Source organism: Bos javanicus, chromosome 26 (assembly GCF_032452875.1).
Source record: "Bos javanicus breed banteng chromosome 26, ARS-OSU_banteng_1.0, whole genome shotgun sequence".
Taxonomy (NCBI): Eukaryota; Metazoa; Chordata; class Mammalia; order Artiodactyla; family Bovidae; genus Bos; species Bos javanicus.
In genome coordinates, this window is record NC_083893.1 from 36093420 (window position 1) to 36119491 (window position 26072).

General features: G+C 45.8%; 1 protein-coding gene across 3 annotated transcripts in view; it reads right to left on the minus strand.

Annotated features, from left to right (window-relative positions):
• GFRA1 (GDNF family receptor alpha 1) overlaps window positions 1-26072 on the minus strand; it is a 230996-nt gene that overhangs the window by 203545 nt on the left and 1379 nt on the right. For all 3 annotated transcript variants that reach the window (XM_061403584.1, XM_061403585.1, XM_061403586.1), the window contains exons 3-4: window positions 25608-25901; window positions 24283-24366 (exon numbers count right to left, since the gene is read on the minus strand). In XM_061403584.1, coding sequence (XP_061259568.1) covers window positions 24283-24366; window positions 25608-25901 — 378 coding nt within the window. The remainder of the gene's footprint in view (window positions 1-24282; window positions 24367-25607; window positions 25902-26072) is intronic.

The following is a 26072-nucleotide window of genomic DNA, read 5'->3' on the forward strand; positions in this document are numbered from 1 at the left end:
CTGCTAAGCCACCAGGGAAGCCATGATACTGTAATTGTGGATACAAGATATTCTACATTTGTCAGAAACCCACAGAACTACATAACAGAAAAAGGGAACAGTACATTTGTTAATAATAACATGTCAATATTGGCTCATTAATTGTAACAAATGTCCCACATTAATGCAAGATATTAATAATTAGAGAACTGTGGAAGAGGAAGCTATATAGGAACCTCTACACCATCTGCTTAGCTTTTCCATAGATCTAAAATTTAAAAATTTTGTCTATGATTTTAGAAAGAAAAAAAAGGGCAGCAATTACTAGGCATGGATACTTTATGAAATAACTATTAAAAGATATGCATCAGCAAAAAGAACACCCAGAAGGGTTGGCAAATAAATCAGTTAAATATGTTAGTAAATTGAAAAATGTACTGACTACTTAAAAACAATGAAAGTGGTTTTGGAAGATTTAAAAACACATGAAAATATACATCCCCTTATATGGTAAGTGAATTATATCTCAATAAAACTGTTACCAAAAATAAAATGTACATGGCCCATAGCCCAGTAGCTCTGTTTCCAAGTATAAATTCTGCCATATACATACAGAAAGCCCAGAAAAAAAAAATTATTGTGGCATTATTTGTAACCTCAAAAACACAGAAATAACCTAAATGCCCACCCACAGTGGACTATCATTCATGAAAAAACATATACAGCAAAGCACAAAACATGGACAAGATGAACAGCCCTGTGAACACCAAATTCCAGAGAGGAAGACCTCTGTTCGGAAGACTAAAAGCATTTTAAAGTTTAACATGTCCAAAATGGAATCCTAAATCCTCACGTCCCAGAGCAAATAACAGCACTCACCCCTGGTCTTTCCCATCTCAGAAAATGACACCATTTTTCACCCAGCTAAATGACAGCACCCACATTGCCTAGAAGTCATCCCTGCCTTCTCTCTGTCTCCCACCCTTAATACTCAACCCATAAGTAAGTCCTGTGCATCTCTCGAATCTAACTGCTCCAAATCACTAACCCAGTGTGAGCTGCCATTGGCTCAAGGGTTGATGCTACACAGTCTTCTAACTGGGTTTTCGGCTTCTCCTCTTGTCCTACCAGAGGCAAGATCTACAATCAAGAGTGCTACTTCTAAGACAAATAAGATCATGACTTTATCTTGCCACAAATCCTTCATTGGAAAAGACCGTGATGCTGGGAAAGATTGAAGGCAAAAGAAGGGGACGACAGAGGATGAGCTGGTTAGATAGCATCACCGACTCAATGGATATGAATTTCAGCAAACTCTGAGAGACGGTGAAGAAAAGAGAAGCTTGGTTTGCTGCAGTCCATGGAGTCACAAACAGTGGGGCATGACTTAGCTACTGAACAACAACTACAACGAACCCTTCACAGTCCTTCCAAGAGCTTCTCATCCCAGATGGTACAAACCCAAAGTCCTTATCATAGCCCAGCAAGTCCTCCAACCATGTCACCAGCACCAGCTGGCTCTTCTACCCCAGCTCATTCCATTGTCCTCCCATCAGTCGCCATGTTCAGGATCCAACAGTTCCCCAGCCCTGGGCCTGGGCATTGGCTGGTTCCTCAAACACTGTATCAGATTCCATGGTTACTTCAGGTCAAACATCTCACCAGAGAAGGCTTCCTGTGTCTAAGTGAGTGCTCACCCTCTGCTCCTCTCATCTCTCTCTCCTCTCTTTGCTTTCATTCTACATCCCTTTATCATCTGTCTCCCCCTGGCTCCTTGAGGGCAAGGCCCTTTCCTGGCTTGTTCCTCACTGTATCCTCGACATACAGAACAGCGCCTAGCCCAGAGAAAGAATCATAAAACACCTGGAGAATTAATCAGTTATTTAGTGATGCTTTTGTACACATCAGCTTTACATATAATAGCTTCAAATGGATAACCAACAAAGAACTACTGCACAGCACAGGGAACTCTGCTCCATATTCTGTATCAACCCAACTGGGAAAAGAATTTGAAAAGGAATAGTTACATGTATATGTACGATTCAATCACTTTGTTGTACACCTGAAACTAACACAATATTGTTAATCAACTATGTGGATGTTGCTTCAGTTGTGTCCGACTCGTTGCAATTCTATGGACTGTAGCCCGCCAGGCTCCTCTGTCCATGGGATTCCCCAGGCAAGGATAATAGAGTGGGTTGCCATGCCCTCCTCCAGGGGATCTTCCAGACCCAGGGATTGAACTTTCGTCTCCATCATCTCCTGAATTGTTAGGCAGATTCTTTACCGTGGAGCCACACTCCAATGTAAAATAAAAAGTTAGAAAAAAGAAAAATATAGAAGGCAAACTGAGGAGCCATTTGTGTGTTCCACAGGTTGAATGAGACAGACTTGTAGTCTCAAATTCCTCGTAGAATGTGGGTGGGCTGGGGACCAAGGGGCAGGAGGAGAAAAGAGGAGCCGTCAACCAAAAAGCTCCCTCGGGCTCCTTCGGGTCCCAGAGTTCTGGAGCTCATCATTTCACACTGTCTTGAATCCAGTCTCTCCCCAGAGTTGAAGGAAAATCAAAACAACCTGGGTTTGACCCGTGCAGTTCACAAAGCATCGCAGGCCACGTGTCATCTCACGCCTGCCTGTGATGGGCCGAGGAAGTACCCAGGGCAGGCGGAGTGTGACCCCACTTCACAACTGAGGAGACTGAGCCTGGGAGGACAGAGGGCATCAAAGAAAAGGGGGTTCTTTCTGAAACGCAAATGAGCGAAAGCCCTGGAAACCAGAGCTTGGGCTCAGGGCCTCTTCTTCCCAGATGACTGTAGTCAGTCCTTCCCAAATGTGACAATGACGACAGTGGGTTGAGAAAACCATGCAGCCCCACAGTTCCTGCCACGGTGCATTCTGACGTTTAGGCACACAGGCTGCGTGTGCAGGCCAGTCCTCCCCTGCCCAGTCTAACCAGCCGGAGGTGGCTCCTCAGTCTCAGCTCCCACTGGTCTCCTTCATCGCCTGCTCTCTCACATCACACGGCCTCAACCTCTCCCTTCCCTGCCTAGAATGTTCTTCCCACCCAGACCAAGTCTGACCCCCATTACTGGCTCTTATACAGCCCCACCTGTCTCTCCTTATGAGCATTCTTTATACCTGGAACTTTCTATGCGTGTGATTGTGTCTCTCTCCCCTGCTAGACTATAAACTCCATGAGGACAGAGCCAATCTGTCTGTGTTCCTCATTATACCAAGTATCTAGCCAGGGATGGCACATGTGAGGCTTTACGGTCTGGAAATGCTGAGGACCTTCTGTGACCATGAGGGAGGAGTATGCGGTGGCAGGAAGATGTCACCCTGCAACCCCTGGAGGGGACCGTTCAATACCAAGAGCAGATCCAAGAGCCAGAGGTCAAGAAGCCATGTTCTTGGTGCAGTGTTCGCCATTCACTTCAGTTCGGTTCAGTCGCTCAGTCATGTCCGACTCTTTGTGACCCCATGGACTGCAGCAGACCAGGCCTCCCTGTCCATCACCAACTCCTGGAGCTTATTCAAACTCATGTCCATCGAGTCGGTGATACCATCCAACCATCTCATCCTCTGTCGTCCCCTTCTCCTCCTACCTTCAATCTTTCCCAGCATCAGGGTCTTTTCACATGAGTCAGTTCTTTGCATTAGGTGGCCAAAGTATTGGCGTTTCAGCTTCAGCATCAGTCCTTCCAAAGAATATTCAGGACTGATCTCCTTTAGGATGGACTGGTTGGATCTCCTCACAGTCCAAGGGACTCTCAATAGTCTTCTCCAACACCACAGTTCAAAAGCATCAATTCTTTGGCACTCAGCTTTCTTTACAGTCCAACTCTCATACCCATACATAACATAAACCCACTTAATCTCTGGATATTTTGCATAATCTAAAAGGTAGTAATTCAGCATTCAAGCCTCTTAGGGGTGAGTTTTCCACCATTTATAAGACAAAGAATCCAATAGATGTACTTCTTTAACAAAACTGTTAAAGTTCCCAGCCTAGTTTTTGTACACTTCTGTTCCACCCAAGTGCTAGGCATGGAAGAAGTACTGAATAATTTGTCTTCACCTACCTGGCCCTAGCTCGCTGTACATCCATTCACCCATTTATTCATTCGACAAATTTTTGCTAGGTGCCTAAATGTGGCTTCCTCGGATTGAAGAGAGAGAAAAGGACAAGCCAGACGGGGTCTTTGCTTTTATGCAACTTAACATTCAAGTGAGAGAAATAGGTAAACAAGAAAATCAACCACAAAGTTTTGGACAGTGGTAAAACCTGTGAAGATAATGAAATAAGGAGATGGAATAAGGAAGGAGGGGGAAGCGAATTACTTATCTAGGTGGTTATGGAAGCCCTCTGAGTTGAAAATGACGAGGAATCAGCCAAAGGAAGATAACGCAGAAGAACACTCCAGACAAACAGGGGAAGCCAGAGCAAAGGCTCTGAGACAGAACAAACTCAATGTGTTTGAGGGACAGGCAAAAAAGCAGAGTGGCTTAAGAATCTATCACCCTCCCTGGAAGAGAACAAGGCAAGATGAGGGGCAAGACGAAGCAGACAGGGACTCAGTTATTTAAAAATTCTTCTTCCAAGGAAAGTCAGATGCCCGCCGGAACAGAGTCATCATGCCTTCAACTTCCCCATCCTCAGGCATGACTTACTCGGACACACTGCATATATCAGCTGGGAGAGGCATGAGTGTGGGACTGGGCCCCAGGATCAGTCTGCCCCCTTAGCAAGCCCCTCAACCATTCTAGTCTCCAGTCCAGTCATCCATTCATCAGCCAAAGGCCTGGACTTGGGGATCAGAAAAGACTCTTTCATCCTCAATGGTCTACAATTAACTTCCATTTCTTTGTCTTTAAAAAAGAGGCTAATCAATGGAAACCATAAATCCAGACTCGAAAGAGAACTCTCATTCGAGAATTATATTTTCAAAACATGTATCAGGAGGGCAACAGAGCAAAGTCAGAAACACTCAAACACAAAGCTTCCAGGTCCAACCCCAGCAGCTGCTCTGCTCATACCTCAGAATTCTAGAGCAGTTAACGGAGACATGGAACCTTTCTCGTGTAAGGTGCATGAATGTGCCTCCCCAAAGCAGGAACCGTGGCTCCAAAGCCTCCTAGTGCTCCCTGCACCCCCACCTCCACCGTGGCTCCCTTCTGACCCCCAGTGTCAGCCTTGCCCCCATCACTGGCCCCCTGCCCAGGGCAGCAGCAAGAGACCATCACCGGCAAAACGGTACAAGTCTCCCACCACACTGGCCTCCCTGTTCACGGAGAGGGCACCCGGGGGCCTCTGCACTCTGCTAAATGCACTCCGATCAGTGCTGAGGATGGGTAGTTCTTTGTCATTTAGGGCTCCGAGCAAAGTCACTTGCTCAGGGAGGCCCTCCTGTTGTCCTGGTGCGGTGGGGTTACCCTCTCCCCTCTATTTGCTGTCATATTGGTCTATCGTCTTCATATTACTTACTGTTATCAAAAACCACTAACTTCTTTGGACTCATTATGCCTCCTCCACTAGACCATAAGCTTCCTGAGTTCAGAGCCCCATCTGTCTCACCCATGCTGTGTCCTCAGGACCTAGCTCTGTGTTCAGCCCACAGACAATTGACTCGGTAAAAACTGGTTGATGAATGGAAGGAAGAAGTCATCCTAAGATCCCTGACAAAGCATCAAAGACCACAAGGCAGGTCAAAACCGACAAGTTCCCATGGAAATCATGGAGTTGTAGCCCAACAATTTTCAGCCAAGACAGCACACCTGGGGTGGGGTGGGGAGAGCCATCAGGATATCATAAACCTCCCCCATAGGACGATGATGGTACGTAATGCTCTATGATGCCAGGTCAGAACCACCAGCACAGCCCTCTCGCTGCTTTGCCAGAGAGGAACAGAGGGGCCTAGCAAAGGAAAGTAACTCTTTTAATGGGATGCTCAGTCTCAAACCCAGGTGTCCGACAGCAGCATAGACCTTCTCAAGGCCCCCAGTGCCGGTCTTCTTGGAGTTTAAACAACCCAGTCAACAGAAGCTGGAAACCAGTGGGGAGGGAAGTCTGCCAAAGCCAGCATCCCACAGTTGGCACGTGGAGATCCACAAGGAGGGACAGATAAGGTGGTGCCAGGTCCAAAATCAGGGCATCCAGAGCAGAAGAGCAGAGTCACTGGGGATGGGAGTGGGAGGGAAGGATTCATGTCTAAAAGGGGCATGGGATAAAGGTGGACTGAGAGGGAAAGTTCCAGAATGGGCAGGCCAGGAGGGTACTGCTCTGCTGTCATTCCACGTTACAAAAAGCAGCTCAGAGGAAAGGGGAAACAGCAATCGACTTTTTTTTTTTTTTTATAATCATCAGATATAAAACCCTGAGTGTAAATTTTTCTATTTTAGGGCTTCTAAATAACATTTAACTTAGTGAGTGTTTTACATGTAGGGTAAATATTTGCCCGGCGTTTCTGGCCCACGTCAGAGCGCTTATCTAAAAAAGCTCTTTGGTTTTGCTCCTGATAGGAAAATTCTACATTCAACTCAGCATCCTCACCAGGCATGTGAACCCACGAAGCACTCTCCTTCCCCCAGTCTCCAAGGTGCACCCCGACAGTAGCAGCCACAGGATGGGCGTAAGAGCACTTTCTGGAAGGTCTACCAGTGTGTGCTGTACTTTCTCTTAATTAAGGGCAAGGGCACAGAGGAACAAGTCCAGGACCGACCCTACTCCACCAGGCTGCAGAATGTTTGGGGACATCAAGGAGCTGTAAGGCAGGATTTCAGATAACAGCAAGAAAACAGAAACAGCCAGTGCAGCTCGGCTTCACGAGCTGAACCAGGCCACTGGTCACCGTGCAGCTCAAGGTGGCAACTGCAGATATACCAGGAGGTCCGCAGAAAGCAGTCACCTGGTCTGAGGGAAATCCAGAAGGCTGGGCACAGGACTGTCACCCTCTCCCTGGGTGCAGTGCAATGTCTTGAGGCTGAGGAGTAAGTTCTCATTTTTTTTAGTAAGAATCATTATTTTTTTTTAAGTAAGAATTTCTATCATTTCTGCGTGCATGTGCTAAGTTGTTTTAGACATGTCTGACCCTTTGCGACCCTATGGACTGTAACTTGCCAGGCTCCTCTGTCCATGGGGTTTTCTAGGCAAGAATATTGGAGTGGGTTGCCGTTTCCTTCTCCAAGGGATCTTCCCAACCCAGGGATCGAACCTGCATCTCCTGTGTCTCCTGCATTGGCAGGTGGGTTCTTTACCACTAGCACCACCAGGGAAGCCCTCTATCATTTCTACTTAAACACAATGTCTCACAACTCAGTTCTCACAATGACCCTGCAGCGTAGATATTATCTACACTGGAAAAAGTGAGAAATGGAGGCTTAATGCAGGTAAATAACTTGCCAAAGTTATGAGATGATGAAGTCAGGATGCAAACCCAGGTCTGACTCCAAATCCACATTCTTTCCACTTGGGCACTGCTCTCCCCAACCTATGAAAGTATCTCCCTAAAGGTTCTAAATAAGCCTCTTCCTGGTTCCCCCTGGTTTAAGAGAGGCGAATTTAACATGGAGCACATCTGAGTTACGACCGGAATTAACTCCAATATTTGGCGGCACCACCCAGCATGAAGTTGGATTGACTTAGCTCAAAGAGACTCAAAGAGGGCTCCTCGAACTGAGTACGAAGACTCCAAGGGAGATACTGGTCAGAGCAAGGGACTCAGAATAAAGTCCAGAGGAGCTGCATCAGCACGGAGGTGGAAGCAGAGACCCTGAGAACACCCACAGGCCAGACACAGTCAGTCCAGCCAAGGCAGGTACTCAACACACTATACCAGAGTTCAAGGGCAGGGAAGTATCTGGGAAAACCTTTGGCCAAGTCCAGGGCATCTTCCTGGTTGCTGTTGCTCAGTCACTAAGTTGTGCATGGGTGTGAACTAAGTCACTTCAGTTGTGTCCAACTCTTTGCAATCCCATGGACTGTGATCCTCCAGGCTCCTCTGTCCATGGGATTCTCTAGCCAAGAATCCTGGAGTGGGTTGCCCTGCCCTCCTCCAGGGGATCTTCCCCACCCAGGGATCAAACCCACATCTCCTGTAGCTCCTGCATTGCAGGCAGAATCTTTACCGCTGAGCCACCTGGGAAGCTCTACTAGCTACCTTTCAACCCTCTTTAAAATTAGAAAGATACTATTGTTTCTATTCGAATACAATAGTGCTGAGACCAGAGTTAACTGAGAACCCATCTTGCATTTGGTTGCTTTTGTTTCTGACCTAACAATAAAAAAAAGCAACAAGCAGAAGAGCTTATCAGAACCCAGATCTTAGGAGCTGGACAAATTTGGCATGAATTCAAGATCTTCCAAAAACTAGCTGTGTGGCCTTCGGCATGTCACTTGACTTTTCTGAGTTTGGGTTTCTTCTTACATAAGATGGAAATAATGCTTCCACCCCACCCCAGGCCAACACTCAGGATGAAATGAAATAATCTAAGGAGGCATCTGGTATCCTACTGCTGGGAAGCCAGCAGGCATTTCACAAGTGATGTTCTTCACAATTGCTCTCTGGCAATCATAGCCGGCTTTGACTCTGACCTCTCAGCTGGGACTTGAGTTCCTGGGGACCATCCCCTTCAAGACTGAACAGGCTTTCGATGGACATCTCAATCCTTGCTGGCAATGCCTAGTTCCCTAAGGTAGAATCTTGTCACATACACAAAGAAAAAGGTACTTCAAAATGCCAGAGGCTCAGAAACAGTGCATTGTGTGACCAACCGGCCAGCATTCAGGAAGCAGTTGCCACTAAATCCAGAAGGAAGTCATTTCCAGGCAATACTCTTCTCAGAGAGGATTCTAGAGGGATCGCAAACCCAGACAAAGGGGGCTGAGATGAATGGGCAGTGCTCAAGAATCCTGACCCTCACCTGACCCCGCGCACAATATAGAGGCAGTAACTTCACTTTCTCTGCAGTGACACAGCCCTCAGCAGCTGTGCAATGTCAAAAACAAGACTGGTCGGGTCTAAAGTTACCCCTCCTCCATCGGGAGGGGAAAGAAAACACATTTCAGAGTCTCTCCTTCTTTATGTTTTGCTTATGAGGAACAAATGTCGACAAGATATAGGATACGCTGCTCTGTTTGCCACCAAGATGCACAGAACATAATTTTATACGAAGCTACACCCGCTTAATTGTGATGCATTAAGTATTATGTTCATTGTTTCTAAAAGTGGGTAGAAATGAATAATTTATTTCAGACAAAGGAAACTCTTGAATATGAAATGCCTCATCTTTTAAAATTACAATTTGGAAGACAAGGATGAAAAAACAGCCATAGCCAGTGAACCTTATACTGCTAATAGAAAACAATGCTTCGACTGTTTCTGCTTTGTTTGCAAACATCACATTTTTTAAAACATTCTTGAGAATAATCAAGAAAAAGACACACTAGGTCTGCAGCATGCTCACAGCTGCTGAACACAGGGCTAGCCTATCTTATGTTAATTTCTCTGCTGGGTTTCCTTTCCCTTTCTACCAGCGCACCCTGGCTCACCTGGACTCCACCTCTGTCTCCCAGAGCTTTCCTCTCTCTAATGCATCCTACTTCCCTTTGTGGCTCTTCCTTCCCGCTCCCTGCCTGCCAATCCCTGTGCCCTGCATCCTCTTCCTGGTTCCACCATCCCCCCAGCAACTAGCCCAGTGCCAGGCACACAGGAGGTTCTCAGAGAATGCAACTACTATTATTTTTAGAGAAGATAATTGATGTTTTGGACTCAACTGAATTGGTGATCATCATTTCCCGTATAGCTATTGGTGTCTTTTTTTTTTTCTTTCAGAGCAGAAAAGAAATCTACATCCACTCAGATAATCTACTATTGCTGTTTCATGCCAATAAATTGGGAGAGGAGGGAGAAGGCAGGAAGTTAGGGCACATATAAAAGGAAGCTCCTGGCAGTCATTCACCTACCATTTCCCAAGCACTCCTCAGTGCTCATCCTAAGTGTTACCGCCAATAACTTTATGAATTGGATACTATTATTATCCCCACTTATAGGCCGAGTCTCTATTAACCCTGGGTCCCACAGCTAGTAAGTGCTGGCATGTGGAACTCAAATCTGGGTGTGTTTAACCCCAAGACTTTGCTCTTTACCACTGCTATTCTGCATTCCATAATTTCCTAGGATCACTGGGACCTCATTCCCCTGCCCCTCCCCAGCCCCACCCCAATCTCCGGAATGAATACAGATGGTCTGCCCAGTGGCTCTTGAGCAAAAAGGTCCCTGGCTCTGGGTGCGTTCTTACAGGAGATCAGCAGCAGCCATAAAGGGCAAAGTACAACCTCTTCCTGCTCCCACCCCAGCGGTATCATTAAAACACCATCATAAACACACTCTGGGCTCAAAAAACGACAGAGAGGGTTTGGTTTCTTCTTAGGAACCACTCCGTGAGCTTCAGCAATTACTGGCTGCAATCCCAAAGGCCCTCCTTCCTCATCCTTCTCTCACTGGGCTTGCCCTGGGGTTAGCGGGCATCTCTTTCAATTAAGACAACTCCCTGCATTTAGAATCTTTGAGTTTTTATTCAGACAGACTCTTGCAAAACGTTCTGAAGCAAGTCAAGAATGTGGCACAGAAAACTGCCAAGTGAGACCCAGGACTAGGGAGCCAGAAGGATTAAAGAGTATCTAGAAAAGAAATGCAGAAACAAGCCCATACATCAAGTCCTCCCAACAGGTGGACACAGACAAGGTGAGCAGGGCCATCTCTCCCAGCCAGGAGGACAACTCTGGCCTGGAGATCAAACCTGACCCATGACTGACCACTGTCCCCAAGTCAAAAAGCAGAAGCCCATCCTGATTCCAGGCTGGAGGACAGCACTGGGGTTGGATTTAGGCACTGCAGAAGGTAGACGGCAAGCACTGGAATGGTTGAGATGGTGGTGGTTTGGTCACTAAGTCGTGTCCAACCCTTGCGATCCTATGGACTACAAAGCCTGCCAGGCTCCTCTGTCCATGGGGTTCTCCAGGCAAGAATACTGGAGTGGGTTGCCATTTCCTTCTCCAGGAGATCTTCCCAACCCAGGAACTGAACCCAGGTCTCCTGCATTGCAGGCAGATTCTTTACCGACTGAGCTAAGAGGGAAGCTTGGAGTGGTTGAGAGGTAGAGAATCCACTGCCAATTCAGGGGACACAGGTTCGATCCCTGCTCCAGGAAGACCCCACATGCCTCAGAGCAACAAAGCCCATGTGCCACAACTACTGAGCCTGTGCTCCACATCAAGGGACGACACCACAATGAGAAGCCCATGCACCGCAGAGAGTAGCCCCCGCTCTCTGCAACAGCCCACGTGCAGCAATGAAGATCCAGCATAGCCAAAAATAGATACATTTAACCTTGGGGGAAAAAAAAGAAGGCAGGTGGGGAGCCATTCCTCTGGGGGATCCAAAACTGTCCACAATCCCAGTGACCTCCAGGCTAACCCTTTTCACCAGCCAGATCACTCAGTGGCTAAGGGGCTCCACTGAACAATTTTCCAGGACACCCTTTCTCCTGCTACAAGTCAATATGTCTCCTATAACAGCATGAAGACTTTTCATAACCTGGCCCCAGACCACCCTGCTTCCTGCACTCAGTCCCGCTGTGACCTGCTCTCCAGGCGCCCCACTCCCTTTGCGAGCCCACCCTGTGAGGTCCAGGCGGCCTCACTGACTCCAGCTCTTCTGCCCGCCCTGAGCACCTAAATGGGGGGCTGTGTGCAATGGGTACCTTTGGCATCTTCTCCCCCCAGGGAGAAGGTCTGAAAGAGAGAAGCTTAAACTTGACCTACACTTGCTCTGTGTCCATCAGGAGCTGAGATAAACAGGTACTTTCTGAGATGAGGAGTTACAAACCCTAACCCTATGTCATTCTCCAGTCTGGGAGCATCCAGAACCCTACGTGCTTTTATGACACAAAACTATATTAGGTTGAGCCATATGAAATGTGTGCTATTCTACCATGCTGACCTGCAAAAATGGCAATTTCATACGATTCAACCTAAAAATCCCGATTGTGCTAAGATACACGAGCCGTCATCCTTCCCTGGTTCTGCTGAGACAAAGGCCAAGCCTCTGAGCGTGAAAAACCCACATCTCTGCCCAGCTTGTCTTCCACCACTGCTCATACTGACGTCTCCAGCAGCTTATAACTGCAACCTGGACACTCAGCATCTTTGCCCAGGCTGTTGCCCCTGCCTGGAATGCTCCCCCCACACCACCTCTAGGTAGGAAACTTCTATCCACTCCTCAAAACCCAGCTCAAAGTCCCCTTCAGAAGCCTTTTCTCCATCTAGTCCAATATTCTCTCCTTAGGGCTACATCTGAGCCTGTACGGAGTTCTACTCATTTGCCTACCATTTTGCAACATAATCTGCTTTTTTTATACCTATCCATAAAACCTATTTTTTTTTGTTTTGTTATATACCTATAACCTATTTTGTTTTGTTTTATTCCTATCCCTAAAACAAGAAAAAAGAAATCTTAAAAGGCAACAGTAGGGTCTGAATCACCTAGGCCTCTCAGTAGGCTCGTCATACATTCTCAATAAGTATGTGATGAATGAATTTGACAGAAATGCCACTCTATCACACCAAAATACTGAAAGTCAACAGAGATCACAGAAACCAACCAATTCTTCTCTTCGTTATAGTGTACTTATTTTATATATAATATATATTACCTGTGTATATCATACACATGCTGCTGCTGCTGCTAAGTCGTTTCAGTCGTGTCCGACTCTGTGCAACCCTATAGACAGCAGCCCACCAGGCTCCCCCATCCCTGGGATTCTCCAGGCAAGAACACTGAAGTAGGTTGCCATTTCCTTCTCCAATGCATGAAAGTGAAAAGTGCAAGTGAAGTTGCTCAGTTGTGTCCAACTCTTAGCGACCCCATGGACTGCAGCCCACCAGGCTCCTCCGCCGGTGGGATTTTCCAGGCAAGAGTACTGGCGTGGGGTGCCACTGCCTTCTCCGATCATACACATACACACATATATATAACTCAGCACAAAATGTCTATGACTTCATGCAGTTTGTGCTCTTGACTTTCAGGGACTATCTCTCCTGTTACATGGATGCAGACAGACACTACAGCATGGGTTCTGGAGCAGGCCTCCTGGGTGAAAATGCAGCTCCACCCATTCCTAGGCATGTGCCCTCGGGCCAGTTCCTTACTTGGGTCTCAGTCTTCTCAGCCAGGAAGTGGGGCTAAGAGCACCTTCTACTAAACAAGGTTAATACAAGCTATTGTGTGTAAAACACCTAGCTCACTGCCTCTCACAGCTGTTGCTAATTATTATTTTTATTTTTCTTAAGGTCTCCTGGGGAGGGTAACCATTTCCATCAGGAGTATGTTTAGAGTTCACCTGGTCACTCCTCCCATTCAAATCCCACTTGCCATTCCTAAACATATGAAAATATAATAGTTCCATCAAGAACTCTCCAGAATTCTCTGATCTCCTGGTATCTTCTTCATCAAGAGTTTATTTGAAACTCATACTAACAGGGATCAATGAAACATTTCATAAACATGGGCTTTAGGAAACCTGCTGGCCTATTTCTACAAAGAATGCAATCAATACTTATTTTCATACACTATTAACTATACACAAAACAATAATGTACACAGGGCAACAGGAATAACAGTTGGCATGGTGCTTCTTACACCATCAGAGGGACGTCAAGGGAAGTGGTACCAGTATGATGGAAGACAAATGAATAGCCTATTAGGTCACCTTAAAGTGGGACTAAAGTATGTACTCCTTTCTTTACCACTGTGTAATGCTATTTATACAACAACATGACAAAAAAAATGGCTCTAGGCATTCTGCTCTACTTTAGAATCCTTCCATCTCACACTGAAATGAAAAAAAAAAGATACAAACCAGAAATTGCTTCTTTGGTTAATATTTCTGCAGTTCCGCAGGAATGGTTTTAATAGCACGCGTGTTCTGGATTTTACTTGTCAATTAAGAACCCATCGGAATGCAGGGCTAAGTACTAAAATAATAGATATTGGTTTATATTTCAACTTTAAAGGCCTTTTGTCAAATAGTGCTTTAAGGTAGAAGACAGAGGAAAGGAAACTGGGAATTAAGGGAAGACAGCAGGAACTACGTAGGTTCCTCCTTAATAAAGGATCAGGTCTGTGCTTAAAATTTCATCACATAACAGTAGAAAGAGCACAGGCTTTGAAGATGCAGAAATAAGATGTGAGACTTAACTCTTCTACTTAATGGCGGTGTGGTGCTGAGAAAGTTAATCATCCTCTCTGATCTCAGGTTTCCCTTTCAGGAATCAGAATATTATACCTACCTTTTCGCATACTATTAAGTGCTAACTGCTCAGTCAAGTTTGACTCGTTGGGACCCCATGGACTGGTAAGCTGCCAGGCTCCTCTGTCCAAGGAATTCTCCAGGCAAGGATACTGAAGTGGGTTGCCATTCCCTTCTCCAGGGGATCTTCCTGACCCAGGGATGGAACCTGGGTCTCCCACATTACAGGCAGATTCTTTATTGTCTGAGCCACCAGGAAGGCTCACCTTTTAGCATAGGTGGGGATCAAAAGGAAATAATGGCCTTGAGGGCACTCAGCGGGGCCTCCCCTAGGAACTCCTCTCCCCACAGTTATATCCTCTTTAAAGAGACAGCAGGTCTAGAGACAATACAGCTCTAGGACTAAGGGCAGAGCCCCAGAGGCAACTGTGGTTTGACCAGAAATAGGCCATTTGACCAAATGATTAAAAGTCTGTCATATGCTAATGCTTGGACGGGGCGGACCGTGGGCCAATTTAGTGGGAGTAAATTGCAATTGATTTTCGAAGAAATTGCTTGTTCTCTTGCCTTTCCTCAGCTGTGTCACACTCTCTCACACACAGCTGTCTTTGTCACAGCCAGAACCGACTGAAACACGTGTCAAGGAAGATCTTTTAGAGGCAAAATGTTTAATAATACAGACATCCACACTCACATACACACATATACACATGAACAGGCAGATATATAAATATATCTCTATCTGTGCGTGTGTATATACATGTTTATATAGATGTTTCTAAGGGGCTCAAATTCAGTAACAATTCTGCACCATGACTGTACCCTTCTGTGTGTTTTACAAATCCCTCTGTGGTTGGAAAGCTACCGAGTCATTTTTATTTTTACAACAACCCACTATTTGAAGAAAGATCAGAAAAGAGCACACCCCTAAAATCTCCTCTCCCTGCACTTCCCAGCTCTATCTGTGTAAATCCCTGGATATGAAAAGAAAATGGTTAAAAGATCACAGAAGATAAAAAATCATAAGAATAAAGGTTAACAATGGCTGCTTTCACCCTTAATTTCTGATATGGTGATAGACCCTCTTAGAACATTAATTAGAATGGGAAGAGAGATGAAAGAAATGCCCAGGGGACATAATAAATTAGCCCCTTATGCAAATTACCCATTCGTTCTCATCACTGACCCAGCTAGTTGAGTCTCTAAATTACGGGAAGTGGTTAGTTTCTTTAACAAAAAAAAATCCAGACAAAAGATTAATTTTTTTTTGAACGTGAAGGCTGGGCAGGCTTCAAGCAACAAATAATTTCTTAGTTTTCATTGCAGACAATTCTGAAGGGGGTCAAAAGAAAAGAAAATGTACATTCTGGCCACTGGGTTCTGTTGCCAAACAGAGACCTATTAATTAACCCTTGTTCTGAAATAATTCCGAAACAATGGACAGCCAACCCTTTAACTGAAGTCAAAGGCTGTGCTTCTCGCTCTAACTGTGAGAACAAAGTCTGGCAAACTAAAAGGGTGCATGGCTGAGGAGCGAGTGAAGGACAATTCAAAGGAGGTGAGGAAATGCCAGGAGATGGAGAATTTCAAATATCAATTTAAAAACAAACACATACCTAATTTTACTTGTCATCACTGTCCTCGACAATTTATGTTTCACCATCCTGGAAATTTATGGAACTCTCAGTTTTCTTATCAGTAAAATAAAAGGATTGGACTAGAATGACCTCCAAAAGTCCTATGGCATCTACCATCAGGGATTATATTTATCCCTTTGTTTTCACACTGTACTTCCAATAATTTGATTTGTTAAAATATAATCTTATGACATGCATTTTGTCTTCACTCCTGGCTTCCTTTTCTCTTTCCTACTCTCGTTTTGCCCTCTTCTTTATTTTCTCCACTTTCTTATTTTATCTTCTTGCATGTATTCAAATGAGATGCTTTAAATACACTCTGGTGCAAAGTAAGGTACATATTGAATAAATCATGCTTTACAAATGTCATTAATATGAAAATGTATATGGCGAGATGATGATTTTCTCTGGTAGGAAGAAAAGGCCGGATAGAAAAACAGTAAGTCACAGAATAACACAAGATTCCATAGTCAGGCCCTTAGAGAAAGAAGGAAGACATTACAGGTCATCTTCAGCGGCTGCCCTCATTTTACAAAAGGAGAAGGTGTCTCTCTGGAAAGGCAAAAACTTGCCAAGGTCACTGGCTAGCTGCTGGAGGCAGAACACAGGCTCTTGATTCCTGGACCAGTGCTCTTTGGATAAAACGATCCTGATGACTTCTCTTGATGATTCTCCACTGTATTCCAGACAATAGCAACAACAACAAAAAAAGGACATCCTTTGGAAAAAATAAGCTTCGACAGCAGAAAAATTAAGAGGTGGCAGAAAGAAATACTTCAGAAGACTAAGGGGAAGGAATGAGGACAGACATATTGGCTATAAATAATTTTGCACCTTGTAACAATCTTCAGTTCATGCAATTACCTGTCACTCACCGATGTTTTATCTCCCCTCTTTGGGTAACGGGACCTACAGTAATTCTATGCAAAATATCTGACTGTCTCTACTTCCACAGCCTGCACTGGAACATTCCTGCCGTTGCCAGAAGTATCGAGACACTGCAAAGACCTGAGGCCTTACTCACGGAACTTCTCAAGGTTGACAGTTCATCTAAATAATAAAGCTTGCCCTTAGGAAGGGGTCAGTGACGTAAGAAGACCCAGATTCCTCAGGTCATGAGGCAGGTAATAAGAAAGCAGGTGTAGACTACGACTTCATTTTTGTAAAAAAGAAAAAAAAGATAAATATATATGTACACACACAGTTATATATATTCATATATATAGGAAAAAAGCTGCAAAGGCTCATATCAGATGTTTACAGCGGTTATCTTTGGGAGCTGAGACTATGAATGGTTTAAATTCGCTTTCCTTTCCTACCTGTTTGTAATTTCTTACTGTCGTACCATAAACATGGATCGCTGAGGGGCCAGAGAGTGAGAGAATAGAAGCCAAAAGTAGCGGTCTGTGAAAGTGAAATGGAAGTGTACTTAGCAGGGCCTGTGGAGACGGAAGCCTTTCCCAGGTTGAAGGCATGCCCTTCTCAGGCAGCAGTAATTCTTCCCGCTATGAGGGGCGTTGCAGAGAAGATTTATGGGGAGAGGTTAGAAGAATGGGAATCAGTCAAGCTGAGAAGGGTAGGCTGATCACAAGAATCCTTAAGTACAGGAAGAGCTCCCACCCGGGGTGACAGCCAGCTGCAGCAAGAGCCAAAGGAAGGATCCGGCCCCAGAGGAACAGGGGGATCAGAGCAGGCAAAAGGAAGACCCTCCCCAGGGGGGATTTAAGACTCAAATTGGGTTATTAAAAGTTAGGGCTTTCCTCCAGGGCCCTTTTGATAGTGGATAGATTTCTTCTTTCTTGTCCAAGCCAGTTGATGAGCAGCCTTTCTGAAAGCTTGGGGTTGCTATGCTTTTCTAGACATAGAATCATGGTTCCATGATCAGGGAATCACGTGTGCATGTTCAGTCACTCAGTCGCATCCTAGTCTGTGTGAGCCCATGGACTGAAGCCCACCAGGCTCCTCTGTCCATGGGATTATCCAGGCAAGAATGCTAGAGTGGGCTGCCATTCCTCCCCAAGGGGATCCTGCCGATCCAGGGATCGAACTTACGTCTCCGGTATCTCCTGCACTGGGAGGCAGGATCTTTACCACTCAGCTACCTGGGAAGCCCTTTCCAGGGAATATGGTGTGTCGAAAACGAGCCCCACTTTTGGAGTCAGGAGTGAGCTGACAGCTAACACGGCCTTGGCACAGTATTAAAAATGACTGAGATTTTATTGAGGACCAATTATATTTCAGGCAGGAGGCAAGGCTTTGTACATATAGCCTTTTTAATTCCCAAGAACCTGTAAAGGAGGTAGTATGACCATTTCATCTTATATCCAAGGATTCTGAGGTACCATGAGATCAAATGACCTGCCCAAAACAAGCGGCAGAGCTGGAGATCCGCCCAGGTGAGTGCAATTCTGGAGCACGTGTCCCTTCTCCAGCACCAGCACATACAAAGATGAAAGAGGCACAAAGCTGCCCAGAGGACTGGTGGGACAGCAGCTGGTCAACCTAGTTTCTTTAGACACGGGCGACTGGGGTGAGATGGGAAGTTGATTAATAGAAGAATCTAACAAGGGAGACTGAAACCCGATCACTCCTGGAAGTCACCAAGGTGCTAAGGTAACATCTGGCAATGGGTGGCCAGGTTGAACAAGGAGAAACCAGACACAGGCGTGGAGCCAGTAAGAAGGCCAATGCAAAGCTCAAGTGAAAGGTAAGATAGGTAGACTAAGGGAATGGAGAGAAAGGCAATTCAAAAAACAGCAAGTAATTTCAGGAGGACTTAGTGATGGGTCCAGCGCAAGGAGTTGAGGAGGGGAGGGGAGATGGTGGAGATGATTCCAAAGCTTACGAGTTAGGCAGGCAATGCCTTTACGTAAGACAAGAGACTCAGGGAGAGGAGGAGAAAAGGGGAGAGATGATGAGATCCATTTTGGATGCACTGAGTTTGAAGTAACTGAGATATATATATCCTGATGGATTCAGCTGGGTTTCAACTGGAAATGCTGGTTTAGAGCTCAGGAGAGGCTAGAGAGGAGTAGGAGAGAAGGCTCTGAGTCATAGTGTCCATGGAAGCTGAGGTCCCAGAGATAGATGATGTCTGTTCAGACAGTAGGCAGAACAGAAAGAGGTCAATGCCGACATGCTCTAAGGCAGGACCAGATCCAAGAAAAGGTTCTGGAGGAGACCCTCAAGTAATGTGGCCCAGGCCAAATGGCTTCCCATCTCTGAACTTCAATTTTGTAAAAGCAAAGGATTGGACTAGATCTGTTCTCTGATATTCAACCACCTATGGTTGATAAAGCCTTCCCAGGTGGTACTTGTGGGAAAGAACCTGCCTGCCAATGCAGGAGGTGTAAGAAACGCCAGTCCAATCCCTGAGTCAGGAAGATCCTCTGGAGTAGGAAATGGCAACCCACTCCAGTATTCTTGCCTGGAGAATCGCATGGACAGAGGAGCCTGGCGGGCTACAGTCCATGCGGTTGCAAGAGTCGGACAGGACTGAAGTGACTTAGCACATATGGTTGTGCTAATGCCTGCTTACAGCCGGGAAGGATGCTCGATGCTGAGCAAACACCCGGCATCTCAAGCAAATCCCCGACTTTCCAGTGAGAAAGACAGACGCATAAATAAGTGCTCTCGATAGGCTGTGATTAACAGCTACCATAAAGGCAAGAGCGAACTGCAGCGTGAGAGAATCCTGAGTGGAAGTGCCTGTCTGGGGGAATTCCAGCACGGCCCTCAGAGATGAAACCTGATCTCGGTCTTGAAGAACTAACAGAAACCTTCCAAACAGAGGCAAAGCCAAGTGTCAAGGCACGGGAAAGCAAACATGCATGCAATACCTGGGAATGGTCTACTCGGTGAGCTTGACTGGAGAGGGGCAGTGGCTTCTAGAGGGACGGCAGAGCCAAGGTGGCCTAGGAAGATGGTCGTATGCTGTGTGTTCAGTCGCTCAGTCGTGTCCAACTCTTTGCAACCCCATGGACTGCAGCCTGCCAGGCTCCTCTGTCCATGGAACTTTCCAGGTAAGAATACTGGAGTCGGTTGCCATTTTCTACTCTTGGGCATCTTCCCAACCCAGGGATCCAATCTGCATCTCTTGCTTCTTCTGCATTACCAAGTTGATTCTTTACCACTGCACCGCCTGGAAGCCCCATGAAGGAGTTTAATACATACCAGAATAGAGAACAAAAGACTTATAAGGGTTCTCAACACAGGGACACATGATTAGAGAGCTGAATGAAAAGGAGAGGACCACCACACACCCCTAGCAGCTAGTACTTACAAGCGTTTCTCTCTTGTCATGATTTGACAAGACAGCAGATGGTCTTATAAGGCTCTTCTTCAACATATAAACATTTTAAGAAACTTTTCATTTAATAGTTACATAAATATGATGGTTCATTAAAACAGAAATGTTAAACTTGGCTCATGATTTACAGCATCATTCAAAAAGGAGCCAGACTCAGGACAGCTTAGGGGCATCTGATGCTGCGGCAAGCCATTTCCAATTACATGGGAACCAACCTCAAGATCCTAAGGTTTCCTCTGAAAATCTAAGCCACTCTCTGGGACTTTGGTAGGGAAATGGCTGCAAAGCCAAAGAACTAGAACTTTGTCTTTCACCAAAGCAGATAAAGAATGTTCAAATACTGGCACGACTCTTGTCCCACAATCTCTCCACTTGACTCTTGTTTGCAAATACCATTGACTTTGATTACCCCTGAAGAAGGTCTGACATTTCTTGACTCTTGTCTTCAAAATCCGACCTCCCAATCAATACTTTTAAGCCTTGGAGCCCTTTCTTAAAAAATATCTCTTGCTGCCCTCGAGGGGCTTATATCCACTCTCTGATCCTCCATCTCCAGGCTTTTCTCAGCACCCACTCCACTTCCACTTTTCAAATTTCTCACTGCTTTGCGCTCCCCTTCCAGAGAGTCCAAAAACAGTGCTCAAAGGCTCCTCTTCCTTTCAAATTACTATTTATTTCTTGCTGCATTTGAACTTTGGTGAGGAAGAAAAGGCAAAGCAGAATGGAAGTGAAAGAGTAAAGGCATGGCTAAGAGTCACAGTGTGAAATTATCACTTGACAGCTCCAACCTCCGACGCTCTGAGCACCCACACAGCTCTGCCCTCTCGGCTCCCAAGACACTTTCCTGGGTTTGGGCCTCTCTTCCGACGTCCTCTTGCACTGACTCACTTCTTCCTTCACTGATTCACTTTCTTGACTGTGTGGTGGGACCCCTAAAAACCACACCAGCATCCAGCCGCAGAAAGGGCGCTTCCCAGAGCCCTTCAAAGTGCCTTGGAGGCCAATGCTTCCACTTCTGCTATTGTGCTTCCAGGAGAAGAATCCCTCCAACTTCCTACCTCAATTCTCGCCACACTAGCCTGCTTGATTTCCCTTCTGCAGTTCAGGCTTCAGATGACAGTTTTAACATTACTCTACCTTATTTTTGGTCCCTTCCTTGTTCCCATCACTGATAATATCTCCATATGGCCTTTTAACTAGTGATCAAGTAAACAGTGCCAATGATGGCTGTGGGTTTGATGAGTCCAAGGAAAATGGAAATGCAAGAACGTCAAACATGTCTTGTTCAGTGAAAGGATTCAGCTCACCCTTAGCGTATGTGGATAAACATTCTCTTCACCTTGGGCAGACACCCAAATATGGAAACTCTGATGGCTACCCTATCTGTAAAAGGCAAAGGCCCTGCTGTCCCAGTTTCCTCAGAGACATTCTTAAAACAGAAGAGATGTTCTAGAAACTCAGGTTCAAACCATGAAGAGCAGCATTCATCATCCCGATCCTCTGTCCCTCTCCATCCTACAAATGCCAAACTGGATCATATGCATTATTCAATGGCTCGAAACCTCTCGAGGCTCCATTTGGCTCTCCTATACCCACTTAAGGAACACAGTCACTGTAGAGGTCAAAGCTCATTACAGCTGGAACCTAAATCCAATGCCCTTGAGATAGAAAATGTAGCTCCAGACAAGATCTTCCTGGCTCTGAGTTATGACTTCTGGGTCCTCAGCAGGCTGGGTCTTACAACATATTTGTTATGAAAACATATCTGTGTGAGAGAGCGATCCAAAAAAATGAATGGGTGGGACTTAGTCCAGGCAGAAGCATTTGATACCCATCAAAAAAAAAAAAAAAACCCAGACAAGCCAGTGGTATCCAAGAATGGCCAGGTCACTTTAAGTGGAGAAAGAATGCAAGGATTGAAAAGGGGGGGATTTTGGAGATGACCTCAATCTACCCTCAGAATCATGGACTGTTAGGACTGGGGATTTTTACTTCAATGGTCTCATTATACCAAAAAAAGAGAGACCCAGAGAGAGTAAAATGAGTCTATTACAGCCCTATAGTTCACAACAGTTTTGAAATTAAAACCCAGATGAACCTTCTTCCTTACCTATTTCCTTACTCTCACTTTCCCAGCAGGGGAGAAGGGTTCATATCCTTCCAGGCATTGGTACAAAGACTGAGCAGTAATGCTTCCAGGGCACAGGCAGCCAGCAGGAGGCACTGCCCCTCTCGGTACCAGGAAGGTCAGCCAGGTTTCTGGTACCCCACCCTAGTTCCTACTGATCTGCTAACACAAAAACTCTGATGGTCATACACTCTTGTCTGCACATTCCTGATACACTGTCTGAGCCACTGTCCTGGCTGGGCCGAAGGGACAGAGAACATTAATAGGGATTTGGGGTATAAGCTATCAACATTATTTAGGATCATGTATGAATGTCTCTGACACTAAACTTGTCCTCTTATATTTTATCCCAGAAAGAGGCCATACAAACACACACACACATACACACACACTTTTTCTCTGAACCAAAAAAATAATAGAGAAGAGTGATTCTCAAGTTTCTTGAGCATATAAAGCACTCAGCCCAGGGAGCTTCCTAAAATGTAAATGCTCATCCCACAGCTCTGGGAAGTAGCCTGAGAGTCCATACTTCTAACAAACTTCCAGGTGACATCAGTTCATGCTGATGGTCTGAGGAGCACAGTCTGAGCAGTAAGAGACAAATGTTACAAAACCCTGCAAATAAATCTGAGTTTAAATTCTGGTTCCACCAGTTAGGAGCTCTGTGATCTTGGGATGGTTTCCTAACTTCCCCTTGCCTCAATCATCTCATCTGTAAAATGGAAATAACAATATGTAAGACACACTTGATGATGACTACATAAGCCAGTGATGAAAAGATCTTAAACAGTGCCTGGCACATAACAAGAGCTTAATAAATGCCAGTTGCTGGCTGCTTCTAAGATTCACGGGAGCAGATATGCCTTCTATCTGGCTCACTGCCAAACTCCCAATGGTGAGAATGCAGCAGGTGCTCAGTGGATGTCTTGAGTGAATGTGTGTATAATACACTCACACATAATTTCAGTATTTACATACTGTCTTGGTTCTATGACTTTCTGCAGGAAAGCATAAAACATTTAGAACACTAGAAGACGCTCACCAGGACCAAACCACCATCTCATAGAATTACATTCAGTGTGAACCACCACGTTTAATCACCAAGAAACATACAATTTGTGATGGCCATGTATACTTGAGAAAGTCTTAACTGTAAACAAATAAAGACAACATCAGTCTGGAATCTGTATGTCATTAAGGGAAATCACTGCCTCACTCATTATTTGTGGGGCTATCTGAATGCAGATGTTATGGAAAACTTAACTCTAAAACTAAGTTCACTTCCAAACCAAATGTAGCTTTGCAAAGACAAAACAAACCATGGGAAGTGAGACCACTTTTGAAAGGGCAGGAACATATTCTTTCGTATATGCACATACTTGCTCGGGAAAAATTAAGAACAAAACAAAAAAATGTTAACAAATAGTAGAGCTTAATCTTTTCAGTCAAAGGCAGACACGTGAGTCTGTCCAAGTCTTCAACAATCTAAGATGATCTTCAAGCATCTTGTAAAGTAAAGCAGCATCATTTAAATAGATCCCATTTCCAGGGAGGCACCGTGTACAGTATGCAGCAAGAAGGGAATACGATTGCCACCTACAGACAGAAGTGGCACTCCCTTTGCAAGAGTTGGCCAATCATATTTTATTGCGGGGGGCGGGGGGAAGAAATTCAACCAAGTCACTTCCCTCCAACCTCTTTCAAACCACCACACCACATTTACTTCATTTAGAATTACTTTCAAGTCGTACAATCATCTCTAGGCATTCTGCCTCTTCATTATCATCATCCTGTTTCTAATTTCCCAGAAACACTGTGCCATTCAACTATCTCCTTATACACTGCTTGAGAGCCAAAGGGAATGCAAGCCAACGGATTTCAAGCCGGCGAAGGCATCAGAGTGGAAGTATGAATCTGCTTACCTGGTATGAATGGGACCACCCGGAATATATCAGACAATCTGCTGTTTACTGGCTCATACGGAGAATCTTCAAGCAGATCATTTCCTAAAAACAACAGAAAGACTGGGCTCAGATTGGAAAACAGGCATATTTCAGGCAGTTTTTGTTACTGAATCTGAATTCTAATTGTGTTATGATTGTGTAACAAAAAGATGCTGAAACTTTCAAAGATTTCAAATGCATCTATTTGGCTCTGGTTATTTCTTTTCATTCCCTCTGCCTCTGTTGTCCTTGCTCTCCCCAGAGTGCCATGAAAACATTGGAGAACAACCCAGGCTGATCTTGCCAGAAAACTCTCCCACTCTTTGCAAAGGAAGGAAACCAAAGAGGAAGGAATCAGTGACGTCACACGCCCAGATTGCCTCCAGGAGCCAATGGAAGAAAGGTGACCCCAAAGAGCCCCCACTCCCCCGATTTTGGTTGTTTTTTTTTTTTTTTGCTCCCAAAACATGGCATGCCATCACAAAGCAGGTACTCTGGCTATTAAACAGTCAGCCTCTGAAATAGGTTTTCATTAACAGGTTCTGGAGGAAGTAGCAGCTGAGAGGTCAAATCTGTATATTACAGATTTTCAGCAAGAGTCTCAGTGGAGAATGAAGGCACTGAATGTTTGTGTTAGATTTACAAACATGAGCCACCTCCTGCACACAAGGACCAAAAAACTGCCATTGTAATGAATGACTGTAACAAGTAGACCTGTCCCTCTCTAAGTCATTTCTGTATGAACCAAGGCTGAACCACACTAGCTGGTTCAAGACTCAGATCATCTAAGATGACAATTTTTTTTTCCCCCATATCTGCCTTTGATCAGGTTTGGAGGTGGGGGGATGGTAAAGATAGAATAGATTCCACTAGACTTTTTATTCTGAATTCTTTATCTTGTGTCAGAATAAAAGGGGAGAAGAGAGAAACTCCAAGCAAGACGCAGTGCAAGCTTTCCGATTATCCTGTGGAGCCAGTGCTCCTCCTTGGAGGGAAGTCGCAGATTCCTCGAGGCGGCCTTTAATGGATTCCTAACTCCGATGTTCTGACCAAGTTTCAGAGAGGTCAGCAGGGGTCCCTGGGATGTCCCTCCACCCCATCACGGGTTTGCCAACAACCAGGCCCCGACAGAGCTGCTAGGGAGGCAGCAAACACCAGCTGCCGACGTCCCTGAGGGCCCATGAAAGGTCCTCATTCTGCAGCTGGGGAGAACTGAGTGGAAGATGAGGTCAGCCAGACCCCGGGGCCCAGGGGCCCCCTGCCTTCAGGGGCTGGGGGAGGGGAGAGGAGCCGGTCGCGCGTACCCTGCAGGCTCTGATACATGCTCCAGTAGATGCGCAGACAGTTCTTCTCCTTCTTCATGCCCCGCTTGCAGCGGCAGTTGTAAAGGGACTTCTGTTTGAGGGCCTCCATGGCGCTGCGGCACTCGTCCTTGGCCTCGAGGCCCGAGGTCAAGCTGAAGTTGGTCTCCTTGCCCGCCACGCACTGCCGGAGCGTGCGGTACTTGGTGCTGCAGCTCTGCTCCTTCAGGCACTGATCGCTGGCTTTCACGCAGTCCAGGCGGTCCCCGCCGCTCACCTCGGCCGACAGGAGAACGTCTGCGGGCGGAGGGGAGGGCGCGTGAGTGCGGCGGGGCAGGGGCGCGGCGCGCCCGCGGGGAGGGAGGACGCGCGCAGGACCCTGCTTCTGGGGCTCCCGGCAAACCCGGCACGCCCGCCCCGCTACGCCCCAGAGTCCATCTTCCCGCCCCGGCACCTCCTGCCACCGGT